General features: G+C 43.4%; 1 protein-coding gene across 4 annotated transcripts in view; it reads right to left on the bottom strand.

The window, feature by feature from the left end:
• Positions 1-13321, bottom strand: part of Col25a1 (collagen type XXV alpha 1 chain) — a 410366-nt gene extending 397045 nt beyond the window's left edge. For 2 of the 4 annotated variants that reach the window (XM_021157594.1, XM_021157596.1), the window contains exons 1-2: positions 12388-13321; positions 11350-11419 (exon numbers count right to left, since the gene is read on the bottom strand). In XM_021157594.1, coding sequence (XP_021013253.1) covers positions 11350-11419; positions 12388-12684 — 367 coding nt within the window. In that variant the 5' untranslated portion in view covers positions 12685-13321. The remainder of the gene's footprint in view (positions 1-11349; positions 11420-12387) is intronic. The other 2 variants (XM_029474968.1, XM_021157595.2) reach the window with 1 other exon arrangement.
• Between the last annotated feature and the right edge of the window lie 2809 nt (positions 13322-16130).

Genomic DNA, 16130 nt, shown 5'->3' with positions numbered 1-16130 from the left:
ACCTCACAACGGAAGAAATGAGATTTGCCTCTTCATAACATTTACTAAAGGAAGACATGGAAGTCTTGTAGATTATAGGACAAATACCATTTATGAGCCAACATTTCAATTTAGTAACAGGGCTACTAAACACATTGTGTCCACTCTGTTGCCAAATATAATCAGTGGAGAATATAAATCAGAAGCATGGAACTGAGCTACAAACATTTTTTCAAACCATAACACAATTCCTTGCAAAGTCTATTATGACTGAGGACTGTGTCATTACACTTTGCCTTTCTGAGTCTTTATATATATATATATATTAGACATTTAAATTGACCACTGTTATGAATCTTGGTGATTCCCTGGAAATTCAGAAATGGAGAGAGGAGAAGGTAATTGCTCAGTCATGAGCTCCAAAAGCGCAGGGCAGAGGCAACCCTCCCTTCCAGTCACGCTGTTGGAAACACGTGTTGGTCCCTGGACACAAGAAACTGGTCTTCCAGTATGTTTTCCGCGTGAAACAAACTGTTGCGATTTTAAGAGCCACTTAGGTAAGCCACGCCCACTGATGCGGGCACAGCACTCAGCACCTGTACGGACTTGGTGTGTAAGCTAGGCTAACAGGAATAGCTGATTTTAGCAGCCGTGAGAAAGCTGACCAGCATCTAACTCAGTAAGCTTCTAACACAGAAGGCCATGAGGTGAAGAAGCATTGCTGCTGTTAACAGTCCCATGGGGCTTGGCTCTGCTTCACCGGACTACCCTTTGAAGTGTGACTTCCTCTCCAGTTGCTTTAGAAATGTAGGGGGAACTCTGTCCTCCAGAAGAGAGTCTGTCCACACCACACCCTTCCCAGTTGTCTGACACCAATTCTCCGAGAGGCGTCATATAACTTGATAAGTTGTAGCTAAATAATGCCAACGTGAGATAAACTCTCATCTGTTGATAGGTAATAAGCCAATGCAAATTGGTGACAAATTGAAGTTACCTGAGGTGGCTTCCCGCTTTCACGGCAGGCAAGCCCATTTTGCCTCTGTTCATACATCCGCTTCACATTCCTAAACTGTAGCTGTCTTTAAGCCTCCCTCTCACGTGGATAGAACATCTTATTAGTTCCTTCCATAACAAGTTAGGATCCTTAAGTCACGTTCCTTTTATATCGTCATGAAAGGAATCATTTCCTATATGTTTGAAAACTGTTTTGAAATTTGGGGACACTGTCACTGTCTGATTTTGATGTTCCTCGATAGTACCGTTGGATGGAATTATGAATACAGCTGTTTCCAGGGGAAGCTAGAAGCCTTCGGACCAGAGGGAGAAGGAGGCAACCAAGGAATAGAGGGGGCGGGGAGGGCTGAGAGACGGGTTAGTGGTTAGGAATACATTGTGCTCCTGTAGGGGACCAGGATTCAGTTCCCAGCACCCACATGGCAGCTGACTACATCTTTTGACTCCAGCTCTGGGAGATCTGACAAACTCTTCTGGCTTCTGCAGGCTCTCTAGATCTCAGGTACAGAAGCCCTCTCCCTCGCCCTAGCCCCGCCCCCGTGTCCGCACCACCACCACCCCGCCCCCAACCTGCCCTCACCCCGAAGGGAGTATAGTCTTCTGTCTTTGTAGTTTCATAGACACAGGAGCTGTTCCAACAGCAGAGCCTGTTGGGACAACGCTGCTCCACTGACAGCGGGACAGAGCATCACTCCTCTCCCCGTGCCTGTGTTTGTCATGCTCACTCGTAGATTTCTGAAATCCAACTGCCATTATTCATCGCATCACATCTTATAAGCGTGAAGCCAGTGTAACTGCTTAAAATGCTAGTAGCACGTGAGTACAGTTAAGCAAAAGTGCAGACTGGTAATAAATTGAAAATGATGAGGGAGTGATATATGATACACATAGGGCGCTATGCAGCTGATTATAAAATTCCTCCGTCTAGGCTTTCTTCCTGACGATTGATGATTTTTTTTCCTTGCTGGAAAAAAATATGAAGGTTTAAAGTAAAACACACTCTGAGTCTAATGCATTGCGGGTTTACATAGAAAAATACAAAATATACCCCAGGTCTCTCAATCCAAGTATATCCTTTGCTATAAAAGTAAATTAGCCATTTTTATATTTAAAAAGAAAATGGTAGCATAAATTTTTCCAGTATGCATTGCATTCCCCATTCAGAACTTGATTGTAAGAACAAGCCTGAGATTCAGGAAACCGTCCTTAGAAGTAGCTGGAATTTAGAGCCCTAAATAACTCTGCACAGAAGGAAACTGAATACAAGAACATAAAAGCCTCAGTTTCCTTACGGATGTCATTTCTCAACGCTAGAGGTTTTCTTTTATTAAAAACTTCCAGATGCATCACATGAATAGAAGAAGTAAGTCAGGCTTCCCGGCTTGCAGTTCAAACTGTGGGCTGGGGATCCAGCAGCATTGCGGCAGGAGGAAGCAGCACTGGGAGGCAGAGCTGCTTTGATTGCATCTCTTTTCTCGTAGTTTATAGTGCATTTATTTGGCACACAATCCTTCTCTCCTTCCTTACTTGATCAACTCTCCTATCTTTGCTGCTTTATAGATAACTGACTTCTCCCATAAAGTAAAGCAGCTAGCTAAAAATAAAAATAAAACATATACTCTTTTATCAAGACATCCTTGAGATCCATAGATTGAGACTTCTGTAATCAAAAGAAAATTGCTCACCACTGATGGTTACGGTTGCTGGGTGTTCTACTGCATGCCCTACAAGATGACTACGGCAGGCGCTGTACTCAGTCAAACAACTGCCCACAACCTGCTGTTCATACAGCAACCAACAGTTGTCCACTGATGGTGGTAGTGGACATCAATAGCAGGTAGATCTTCTTTCAATTTCCCTTCTTCCGCACTTGCTACAGCAGGGACTAGAGACAGATTTATACTTTCTCTGTAAAATGTACTGCATGCCTCACCCATTATTAGATAAAATACCATTAATTTCTAGAGACTCTTTCTCTAACTGCTGGAACCTACAACCCATGCTAATATGCAAATTCAAATGTTATAGTCATACCTGTTCCAAAATTTTCTGTATAAAAATGTTTAGTGATTAATTTTATTTCAGGTGCATTGGTGTTCTGCCACACACGTGCATGTGTGAAGATGTCAGATTCCCTGGAACTAGAGTCACAGACAGCTGGGTACTGCCACGTGGGTGCTGGGAATTGAACTTGGGTCCTCTGGAGGAGCAACCAGTGCTCTTAACTGCAGAGCCATCTCTCCGGCCCCTTCTCTATATAATTTAGCTCCATCATTGCTAGAAATGTTTCTAGTGTAGAATCCTGGAGACGAGTTCTGTGTTGGCGGGTGTGGTTTCTTTCTAAGCACAGCTGACAGTGTGACACTGGTATCTGCCTTTCAGCAGTTTTTCTAACAGTGTTCTCTGGAGTCCTAAGAGTCTTTGGAGATACCCCAAGGTCCCTGTGAGAAAAATGGTGGAGAGCAGAAGGTTTTTATTCTTCTATCTAAAGGGTGGGGACTTAAAAGCAAGCTCAGGTGTTAAGAGTATTCACTGCTCACACAGAGGACCAGAGTTCAAGTCTCAGCAACTACATTAGGCAGCTCTTGGCCACCCATACCTCCACCTCTAGGAGATATGTCACTCTCTCCTGGCCTCTGTGGGCATTCACATGTATGTGCATGCATGTGCACACATGCACACGCATGTACGAGTGCATGAATAAGTAACATCTTTTAAAATGTGGTCAGCACATTTTAATTTGTTTTGCATATATTACTCTTGTGTAGGCATACATGTATGTGAGCATGTATGTTGTGTAAAAATGAGTAAGAAATAGTTTGCAGAACCTGAACTAAATGATGTAAAAAAAAAATAAATAAATGGCAGGCATTCTTATAAGCCTGGAACTCACAAGAACCTAAATTATTAATATCAGATGAACAGTTTCAACATTTCTAATAACTGATGCCACTGTCTATCAAACATGCTCTTACAGAAGAAAGGGTGACTTGCTGATAAGACTAATAAATAAAATATGAGGTAAAATCAGGAATGCTTCCATTTTCATAAGTTCAACTGAAGCCACTGAAGACTCCAGAGATTTATCTGGATATGTCTCTGGATATCCAAAGCAAGACAACAACCTCACATTAGTCTAGAGTCTTTGAAATTTGAAAGTTGAAGCTCAAAAATTCCCATTTCACAAATTCAATTGCATTTAACTCTTTGTTTTTCCTAAATACAGGAATACCAGCCCAAAATTGACCAGGCAAACAGTACCTAACATAAATGTGAAATCAGGGGCTAGAGATGAAGCCCAGTTAACAAAGGACTTCCTAAAATGCATTACACAAAGCCAGGCATAACGGCGCACACCTGTGGCCATGGCATTTACACAGCAGAGACAGGAGGATCAGATCGGAAGCACAGGGTCATCTCCTACCTCATTTTGATTCCAAGGATAGCCTGAGCTACATGAGACTTTGTGCAAATAAAGTAAAATGTGATGGATTTTAAATATCTTGAATATAATAAGAGACTGCAACACTCATACCTTAAAGAAAACCCTTGCTATACCCATGCAAAGAGTTACAGAGACAAAGTGTGGAGCAGAGACTGAAGGAATGACCATCCAGAGACTGCCCCACCTGGAGATCCATCCCATAAACAGCCACCAAACCAAGACACTATTGTGGATGTCAACAAGAGTTTGCTGACAGGAGCCTGAGACAGCTATCTCCTGAGAGGCTCTGCCAGTGCCTGACAAATACAGAAGTGGATGCTCACAGTCATCCATTGGACAGAGCCCAGGGTCCCCAATGAAGGAGCCACAGAAAGTTTCCAAGGAGCTGAAGGGGTTGGCAGCCCCATCGGAGGAACAACAATATGAACTAACTAGTATCTCCAGAGTTCCCTGGGACTAAACCACCAACCAAAGAAAACATACAAACTCATGGCTCTAGCTGCATATGTAGCAGAGGATGGCCTAGTCGGGCATCAATGGGAGAAGAGGCCCTAGGTCCTGTGAAGGTTCTATGCCCTAGTATAAGGGAATGCCTGGGCCAGGAGTGGGTGGGTTGGGGAGCAGGGGAGTGGGGAGAGAATAGGGGATTTTTGGAGGGGAAACTAAGAAAGGTGATAACATTTGAATGTAAATAAAGAAAATATCTAATAAAAAAAAGAGAAAGGGAGAGAGAGATCCCTTGCTTCCCTTCACTAATCTTTCCTATTGCAAGTATAGGTCAAGAAAGACGTCAGCAGTGGATGTAACTGGGAAAGGAGACTGTAGAAAGGGGAGGGGTGTCCTGCTAGTCAACTCAGTCCCTCCTCCTTGTGGTCTCAAGGAGGAGGTGCTTGCCACCTGGTGCCTAGTCCTCAAGGAATTCTGTCATCCAATGACCATCACCATCTGAAGGAATGTAGGACACCTGTGAAAAGTCCTCACTCTTAACATGTGACTCTCCACTGGCTTCAGTATCCCACTCTTAGCATTTAATCCTTTACATCATCAAGTTTTAAGTAGGTTTTTTTTTCTATATAGACTTGCACAGCAAATCTCAAAAGATGGCAACAAATATCCATGTCTTGAAATCAGGCATCTGAGCATACCACAGTCCTTAAAAAAAAAAAAAAAAAAATATATATATATATATATATATATATATATATGGGGGAGGGGGGTATGAAAGTGTTAAGTATCATGCTACATAAAAACGACAGAATGAAATTTCACCCATTTTGGCAAACCAAGGAGGGTGAGGATGCTTCTGTGTTTAGTCCATCCCAAGCTTCAGCCTACAGCCCAGACTGACTCATGCCTTGTTTCCACATTCTCAGCTTCCATTAAACTACCAAGTATTGTTTATAAAGGTGTAGGGGGGAACTAAAGCACTTTTTCTCGATAGGTCTTGGATGGCTTCCACTCAAGATAACAGACTGATGCTATTTGGATAAGTGTCTACTGGGGATGCCTCTGTGTCAGGAAAATACCCCTAGCTACAGAATCAGCTGTCCTGATTCTGGCATGTCTCCTAGCCTGCTCCTGTCTACCTAATCCCCATGATGATTGAACATTCCTTCTCCATTCCCTAAACCTGCCAGTCAAACGCTGCCTTTATCAATACTGTGTGCTTGACTCTGCACAAAGACAAAGCAGCGGTAAGCAAAGTCGGTTATCACAGCCCTACAGGAGAATTGGTCCTACATATTCGTGTTAGAATGAGCAAGAGTGAACTGAACTCCAAGAAGGGTTGATACCTCTCCCTCCTCCCTGCTCCCCTCCCCCCTCTCTCTTTCTCTCTCTCCCATCACTCCCAGCTCATCAAAACATGAAATTAGTAGCAAAAGAGACATTTAAAGAAATAGTTTCTTAGTTTACAGACAAGCATAGCAAACAAGTTAAACACAGGACACGGCTTCAAGAGGCAATTTGTCCTTGGCCCTTTGGCTAGGGCATTTTGCCAGCTGTCACTACTAGACCAACTGAAAGTGCCACACCCAAACTGTTGTTCTCATTAGAAGCAAAACAATTCAACACGAATGCTTGGCGGGACTGGCATGTCACACTGTGTTGTTTAGTCTTACGAGAGAATGCCTGTCGTTATCATTAAATAATATTCGTGCAAATACCCTCATGATCTATAAACTGCTTCTGAGGCTCCGTTACATAACTAATATCTATACATTATGAGTCTATTGCTTGCTGCACTCAGTTTGTTGTTCGGTCTCTTTGGAAGAAAAAAGAAAAGTGTAGCCTACATGAAATAATAGTAAGAAATAGTTGTCTATACTTTATATAAGGAAGGTATTTACGGGGTCTTCTGAAACCATGGGAAATTTGTCCTTCAGCCAGACACCTATGCCTGTGTCACTTCCAGTTATGAATGGGAGGTGTATTCAATTTACCTACACTTGCTCTTGCTTCATATATAATCATTTTCATAGGTGTAGAAGGTATTCAGGGGCCTCAGAAAAGATCTAATGATCTAAACCTCTTCTGTCTGGCTGCCTGGCTCCCGCCTTCTCTATCAGCTTCGACATAGACACTCTTCCATAAACATGCCTGATTTATATATACTTTTATATAAGACATCAAGTGAGAGCCCTGACAGAATCCTATCCACAGAATGAGCCAACATAAGCTCTCATCTGAAGGTCAGACTTTATAGAGGCCAAGCCCTCAATGCCCATGGTACCTCCAAGACCCAGCTACCTCAAAAGTACTCTGCTAAAAAGAGCTTTGATGGATAACATTTCTGTTGTTGGTTTTTTCATCTTTCTGGAGTTTCTCCAAAGCAAAACTTCTCTAGAATAAAGCTTCTCTTGAGTTCACAAGTAAATGTGAGCTGTCACAGAGACACCGATGATCTAAAACTAGGCCACAGTGGATAGCTGCCCATCTACAAATTTATTACAATCCTTAAAGTGGCTGAAATATAAATCATACCTCAGCAAAGCTACTAAAAATAAGTTTGAAACAGATGAGTCGGATAGGTCAGCTATCTGTAAATATCTAATTCAAAATTACACAGGTATGTTTTACTACCCCACGCCCAAGTAGCCCAAGTTCTATGTACTTTTGTCAAACTTCACCCGCAATGTCAAAAGATCTCCCTGTAACGTTGATAAATGTAACTTAAGAGATTAATATCAATATCTATAAAAGAACCAAACGTGCATAGCTCTTCAGTTAAAGCATAGCTTTAGTTCAAAGCTTGTCCATTAGACACTCAGTTCTGGGCAAGCATCTCACAGAGTCTTTTCTCACCTATAACCTGTAACTCCGTGCACTAGAGTTCAGTAGCAAGGAAAAGAACTGATTTAAGGGTTTGGCTCAGTAGGGTAGCTTAGCAGTGAAGTGTAGGTAGAACACTGAAGAGGCAAAAAGATAAAAGGCAGCATCTACAACTTCACACATACCCACTAAAACATCTGAGTGTTCACAAAAACCATCACCCTACAAGAAAGCCTTGTCTGATTTTTTTGTGGGTTATTTTTTTCAGGATGAGTAAAGGGAACACACTTCAGTTCTTTGGTTCAACCAAGGACACACACAGCAGCAGCAGCAGCAGATCCAGAATCCCAGCCTGGGGGTAACCTGCTCTAAACGTTCATTCTCTAGTCTTCAGTAAGTCTTCGACTTGACTTCCCTCAGATGTGGGCATGAATTCTCACCTTGACTTTAGTACATTAACTGTTTTCCCTGAGTCGTGGCCTCCTCATCTATAAAAGTAGCTCCCTAGAAGCTACCTGGGTTGTTATGAAAATTAGAGAGTACATCTCTTACATTACGAAACTATTGGTAAGTAGCTCAGCCTTCTCTCACAGAAGCTCCCTCCTACGGGAAGGGGACAAAACAACAACCAACCAGAGATTTTATTATTTCCTTACGTCCTACCTGGAAAACCCCTTCAGGAACTTGGGTCTATCAAAAGCTATTAAAGCAAACACAAACAACATAGCATTACTCCCCCCACACACACACACACCATGGGCCTTTGGCTCTATTCCTGAGACTGTCAACAAGAGTGTCAACTTCAAGGGATGGGCACCTGTCCACAGGAACTGAGCTGAGGTCACAGGCCTGTCTAGCTCTGTCCTACAAACAGATGTCTTTGTGACAACTCTTAGTCACAGTGAGCCACAGCAAGAGTCAAACCAGGTGGAGAATGCTGTATCTCCTTTCTAATCCTTGGCTGGCCCGCTCATTCCCTAAGACAATGTCTCACTGACTAACTGTATTTCAAAATGGTTCTCTCCAGGATACAGTGTCTTTATTTTTGTAATGCCTGATTATTACGCAAGCAAAAGGAAGTGTTTCCAGAACAGTGATTATTTGGTTCCATGTGCTGGAAGGCACACACCTTCCAGGAGTTACTGCTTAAGAAGCCAGGTAAAATCTGATGTGATGTGGGTCTCTAGTGGTAGCGAGGAGATATAGCAGCTGTTACTGAGAGACAAAAAAAAAAAAAAAAAAAAAAAAAAAAAAAAAAAAAAAAAAAAAAAAAAAAAAAAAAAAAAAAAAAAAAAAAAAAAACAAGGAAATCCCATTTAAATTGTCCTGTTATGATGAGAAACACTCCACTATAATCTCCCAAGATAACACAAGGCCAACTCTAAACATATTAGCTTTCTCCCAGATCTGGTGATAATTAGGTTACATTTAACATCATGAACCATATCCTCACAGATAATAGAACTCAGAGCAGGAGAGGTCACTTTTCAGCTTTTTACCAAACTTGGTAAGAATCCAGCGAATTAAACACGAACGGCTTTAAATACAGTTAGCAAAAACAGTACATACCAAAAGTCCTGGACTCCAAAGGGTGGGGTCAGTGACCCTCAGCACCAGGTGTCTGCAGAATTTAAATAATCCCAAGCAGCGATGAGGTGATTATGCATTTAATCCTCTGATGGAAATGTGACTTCCTTAAATATCTGAGTCCTGAGGTCTGCCCCAACTTAAAACAACTAAGAACGGAAGCCACATTTTCAAGTCTGACCTCCTTGATTTTTCTTCTAACGTAAGAGATAGCTTAAATTTTCAAATATTCACATATAATTATGTATGTATATATTTCCCCTATGTGTTGAGGGTTAAACCCGGGGTCTCGTACACTTTAGGATAATGTTCTAAAACTGAGCTACATCAAGCTCTCCAAACTTTTTTTTTTTTTTTTTTTTTTTACTTTTTGATTTTAAGACTGAATCTTACTAAGCTGTAACCTAGGCAAGCACTGAACTTGCCATCCTCCTGCCTCAGCCTTTTGCATAGCTGGGATAAGAGGGTTTTTTGTTGTTGATTGGTTGGTTGGTTTTGTTTTTCTTTTTGTTTTAACAATCTTTCCAGCACTGTCTTCTCAGTCAAAAGCCTTTATGTGAAAAAGTATAGATTTCCAGTATGGTGAGGAATGTAATTGGATATATCATTGTGCCATAGGGCCAGTGGGATGGCTCAGTGGGTAAAGGCACTTGTCACACACAAAGCCTGGCTTTGATCCCTAGGGTCCACTTGGTGGAATTACAAAGGTAACTCCTGCAAGCTGCTCTCTGATTTCCATACAAGTGCTATTGTACACACACACTAAATTTAATTTGTAAAAAAGGTTTTCAAGTGTATACACTATAACAACCTGGTGTTCATATTTTAAACTGATGTATAAGGTGGCAGCTGTGTTGGCGGTGACAAAAAAAATAATAATAATTCAGGATATTAAAAAAATTCAGAAACTAGCCTTTCCATACACCACCATTCACCACTTAACAGAGAGAATTGTGTTGTTTGATAACTTCCTACACTGCACTTACCCGAACTGAAATGGCTACATCATCAATAAATGATGCAATCTCCATCCTTCATGACGTGATCCGCCCTTGACCAAGTGGCACTATGTAACACCTAACTATATAAAGCACCAAGTATCATATTCTTAAACATTAAATAAAATGTAAAGGAATCACTTTACATGCCTGATAAGTGAAACTAGACTGTTCATAATAAATGAATTACAGTGTTTATCTGAAAAAAAACACTAACACTCGTGGGGTTTTATGACGTATATTCTTGAATCCAGTCAATGTTTCCAATGGCCCTCATCCAAGACCTTTTAAATTGTTAAATCTACAGATAAATACCAAGTCTCAGAGGTCTGTGAATGGAGAGTTACAATTACCCTGGCTGGATGGGGGTTGGAGGAGTGATATTCATTAATGCCTCTCTTTTCTATTCTCTTAGGTATTGTCATTAAAACAGTTCCCTAAAACTTCACAGAAATCCAGTAAAAACATAAGAACCTGTCCTGAGACGGCATTGAGGTTGTTATAGCTCATAATGGGAGCTCAAGATAAAGAATAGCTTTAGTCTTCTGCTTCAGGACAGGGGAGAGAGCCTTGTTGATGCGACAGAATACAAGCTGGCGAGGGGGTAAAGGTTATTTGCACGGCTGTTTACCACAGGCACAAGACAAACCTGTCCTGGTAAAGCATTAGACACCAGGGAATTCAGAATCTTAAGAGTTCAACAGCCATTTTCACCACCAACAACAAAAAATTATGACATTGTCTGATAAGATCACGGAAGACTTTCGATCTGAGACATACCATCTTGTCTATATTATTCATGGTGACCATCCCGGACTTCCTTGCTTTCCCATAGCAGCCCTTAGCATGCTGCATAAAACAATATTTAGGGCTTTTCTGCCATCTTTTGGACTGAGACATGTTGGTTTTATTAAAGCAGGTTGGGCCTGCAGTCTTTCTTCACTATTATTACAGGTAGAGTTGACAGCACAAGCCCCCCCCCCTTTTTTTTTCTTTTTTTTTTTTTTCCCAGAGTTCTGCTGTGAAGGAAACATTGTTAAATGAGAGCCGTTTTACCTGCTGGGCAGTTGCACTCTGAAGGTGCCTCCCTGGCCGTTCTTATTTTAGCCATATGTTCGTAGGATTTCTGTAGGGAAAGCAGAGGGGTTGCCACAGTATCAGTAGCACTGAGGAGAACTAGACTCTCGGGGGCTCTCTGGCCACATGCCTGCTTCGCCAGCATCTGATAGCTTGCATAAGGAGTATTTACATATGTACTTGGACTCTTGTCAAAAAGTAACCGAATCCAAGTCCTAAAATAAGGCAATGACCACTGACATGGTAGCAGGATTGCAGGGTTTGGCTAACATCTTTCTCTAGTCCTCAATTACCACCACCCCCTTCCTTTAGCCCAAGCATAGGCAGGCAGTGCAAAAGCCAGGCAGTGATATAGGTCCAAAGACACTGGTCAAGAGTGCATAAGTGAATGTGAACTCTACACAGCCTCTCCATTGGGAGTACATTTAAAATAAATAAATAAATAGCCCTGATTTGAAACCAACCTTGAAGATAACTCTCAGCTTCAATGGCTCTACCTTCCAGTTATTACCCGCACTGCATCCTTAACCAACTATAAAACTTTTTCAAAGTGTTTGAACATGAAAAAAAGATTCAAAGGGTGGAATTTATGATTCTCCAGCTCTATAGGATCGTTTCACTTAAAAGTGATTACCTTTTGTATATTAATAACACCTGTTTCCCTAACCTTTACCTGGGAAGGAGATATGAGATCTTATATCAACAATAAATTGGTCTCCGTTGAAGTGAGAGCTCACAAGAGACTCCAGAAAGCTACAAAGGAATAAAATGCTCCTCCACACACTCCCGTTATCCAGACCCCCCATATAAGTCTAAGCATGCAAGCACTATGGAATACCCAGGGAAGATATCTGCTACAGACTTGATACTAAGCAATACCCAAGGTACTTAACTCCATACTTGGCATATACAGTCAAGCCAACTATGCAGACAGCTAAGGGTAGAAACTATCTCTGCACACAGGGCTCACACCTGTGCAAAACAGTATTCACGTGCAAAATACCCAGCCTTCCACACCTGAGCCAAGAGACGCTCCACTTTCTCCTGAACCATTGCCTTCAGCTCATCCATGGTGTCAGACAGCGGATGGAAGGAAGGGGTCCCTTTAGCAGATTCAAGAGCAGCAATCCTCGCCTGGAGGTCGTTGGTTTTCACCCCAAGATAAAAACAAAAAGCCACAGCAACCACTGACAAGAGGGTCGCCAGGGCCGTACACGAGGGCATGGTGCCGGCACAACGCTGTCCCAAGGGGCGCGGATCTTCTGATCCAGACTCTCGCCCCCCTCCTTTCCCTGCAAGCTTCTTCACCAACATTGTGGCGGGGTCGCTGGCCTCCGCTAAGCCTTCCACCTTCTATCTCCTCCAGTAATCTTAGAATGAGAGGAAGGGTCGGTTCCTCCAAAGTTCAGTCCCTGCGGCTGCACAACTAGTTGGTAGAGTCGTAGCCGGGGCTTGGAGATGGACCTGCGCGTGGCTCGGCGTCCGGATCAGCAGGCGTGGACCGACCGTCCTCCAGATTCCTTCTCCCCTTCCAGCTAGGAGTGAAAAGCACCCTCCGGCCGGGGACTGTGTGGCGCCGGGGGTGTTGGGGTCACAACTGAAATGAAACCCACCAGGGCAGCTCTCCTGACCCCCCCCCCAATCCGACACCTCCTTAGGGGTCCCCCGCGCGGAGGCGCAGGGTCCGAGAGTCCCTCTCCCTGCTCCGACCTGTTGAGTCTGCCTGTCTATCTACCTTTTTCCACCCGCCGACCTGTCTCCCACCTGGATCAGTTCAAGGCCAAAAAGAAAAGGAAATACAGAGACCCGGCGAGAGCGCAGCCCCCGTGGGTGGTAGAGGAATAGAGAAAAAGAGGACCGAGTGACCCAAGCAGCGATCGTAAGCTGCGAGGCCCCAAAAGTATCTCCGCAGACCCGCGTGTGCGAGCCTTAAATACCCGGGGATGCTCTTGTGTGAGACAGTGCGCGCGCGCCTGAAGCGCGGACCGCCCCCTCCCGCAGGAGCCTCCTTATTAGCATAATATATTCACCTTCGCCCAGCCCGCCTGGACCCACGAAGGGGCGGGAGCGCGGGTGGGAGCGGAGCCCGAGGTCCCTATTAGCATAATATATGCAAATAGCTACAGCAACCACTGTGATTGGAGAGGAGCTTGGAGACCCTTCCCCCTCCCACCACCGAGTAACTTCAGCGTCCCCCTAAGGCCATCTCTCCGGCCCTAGCCAGGGGCCGAATTGAGGTCTGCTGTGCGGAGTGGCTTATACTGGCTTAGCCCAGCGCCCCCTCTCTATTTGGGTTTAAAAAATGGAGAAATGGCCTCCCGAAGGAAAGAACGGAAGCAGAATGCTCCAGCTCTCCAGATCCTCACTCAAAGGCAGCCACAGGAGCTCCTCCATCTAGCCCTAGCGCGACGTTTTCCCTCCTCCCTCGGTTCGTTCCCACATGCCCAGAGGCAAAGTGTCTGGCTGACGTCTGCAGGGTACCTTCCCCACTTCCCTTCCTTCCCACGCCTTGCTGCAGATGACTGGGGAAGTTTTCTCGCCCCTCCCCCGTTTCCTCTTGTCTTGATGCTGTTCCCCCCCAGCTCTGGGCTCTTTCTCTGTACTAGGGTGCTAATGTGTTTTCCTGATTCGCTGTTTTGTGAGTGTTTGAGGCATACACATTTCTCAGGATTTAGGAAAGAGCTGAAGAATGAAGTCAGTTTTTCCTCTTCCTTGACTCTCAGCTTGCCTCTTCCCTCTGGATCAAATTACAGAGTCTCTACTGGGATTTTTTTTCCCTAAATTGATAACAAGTAGCATTTTGCATCCAATTGATTTTAGAGAAGAAAAAACAACCCTAACTCTCCTTCCAAAAGACCTTCCTTTTTGCCTTTTCATCTTAAGAAATGTCACGTATATTTCTTTCCCTCCCTAACCGATTACCACAGCCAGTTACTACTGTAATCAATGAACAAAATACCACCCTGAGCAGTTGCTTCTCGTGTGTAAACTACAGTGCCCAGGGAGAATTAGGATAGACATAGCAGGAAGCCTGCACCCATGAATCTCAACAAGTGGTTGCGTAAAACAAGACCTCATAACTGAATAACAACTATGCTCGCATGCCAACGTGGATCGGGGACCGTGCATGAGACCCGGTGCCTAGAATAAGAGCTACCAACAATCAATGGCTGCTGGAGGAGACTGTTTCCTTCTGAAACCAACTCCAGACTGTCATCTCTAAATACATAGACATATGAGAAACACTAAATGGACTCAAGAAGGATTGTGTGTGTGTGTGTGTGTGTGTGTGTGTGTGTGTGTGTGATCCAGGCTAAGTACGCTCCCTACCACTGAACTCTACCTCCAGCCCAAAATTTTAATGTCAGTTCTTTCCACATTCCAAGTAACCTCAGTTGCTTAGTGTGGGTGTTTAGTGGGCGGCGGTGGTGGTGGTAATGTTGTACATGGGTTGCAAACTTTTTTCTTTGCCAGTCCTCTCAATGTTCTCTCCTTGAGCCTCTGCTCTATGCCATCTATACTCTCCTCTGTGGAATTCCTAATTACCATCTTTTAGCTGTTGAGCAATGAATGCATATACCAAACCCAAACCTCCGGAGCCCCAGAATGATACAGCTCACCATTCCACATTCATCTCTCACTAGCAGTTACAACGTAACCTGCATTGTTCCTCCAAACTTCCACTCAGTCTCTGTTTGCCTTCTCAATATGGAGCTGCCCGGACTTCTCCTCACCCTCCTCTCCTTGTTCCCCTAAATTTCTTCAGCACATCCAGTCATCCCCCATCTCACCAAACTTACTGCTCATGGTGTTCCTCTGCATCATACCATTTTCTAGAAATATGAGAGAGGGAAAAAAGAATAAAGACCTTTAAACAGTTGACACAAACACAAAGGCCATTTTCCATGCTGATGGCAACAGCAGAGCACACAGTCCGTGTGGATGATGCTGTGGTCTGTGGGGGTTGCCCATGAGAGGGTCCTTCAGCATCTCTCATAAGCTCTTAGAATGATCAGATCTCAGTGGAGAGATAAGAGTTGGAATTTTATGGATTTGAGACCTTTATCCAGAGGATTAGCTTCGCTTTATGCCTTTCGTGAGTATGATATGTCAGAAATATGCCAGCCTTTAGCACTAAGATTTCAAGACCCAGAAGATTCTCTGCATCAAGCTCAAAGAATGCATGGATTAGCAAGGCTCTGTGGTCTGAACCCACTTTGTTCTATAGAGTCGGCAGAACATCATTACTTTGATTTGTACATGGAGACAGATACCAAAAAAAAAAAAAAAAAATTAAAATAGCTCTAAAAATTCTATGGCCCAGCTGATTCCAATTTGCCTTTGGTTTGTATCAACAGTAGGAAAAAGCAAACAGCTAGTCGATGAACAGGACCATGACGGAAAGAATAATACTGTGCACATGCAACACACACACACACACACACAGGTGAATGCCCCAAACTCTAAAACATCTAGGAGGCAAAACATTTGTAGATGAAGTTAACGAACTTAAGATAGAAAGATATCCTATGCACAAGAGTCCTTGTAAAACAGAAGCAGAATTGCAGAGGAAGAGGAGCTGTGTCAATGGAAACAGGGATTCTGGATGGAAATATTGTCTCGGAAGATAGAAGAGTGTCTAAAACCTTTATTCCAAAAGCAAGAAGAAGGAGTCTAATGGGTTCTCCCCTAGAATGTCCAGGACAACAGCCTTCTCAGTCAGCACTGGGGATTTAGGAATCCTGACCACCAGAACTATA

This window comes from Mus caroli, chromosome 3 (genome assembly GCF_900094665.2).
Source record: "Mus caroli chromosome 3, CAROLI_EIJ_v1.1, whole genome shotgun sequence".
NCBI classification, from domain to species: Eukaryota; Metazoa; Chordata; class Mammalia; order Rodentia; family Muridae; genus Mus; species Mus caroli.
Note: the sequence above shows the minus strand (reverse complement) of the source record. Positions and strands in the feature narration are given on the sequence as shown.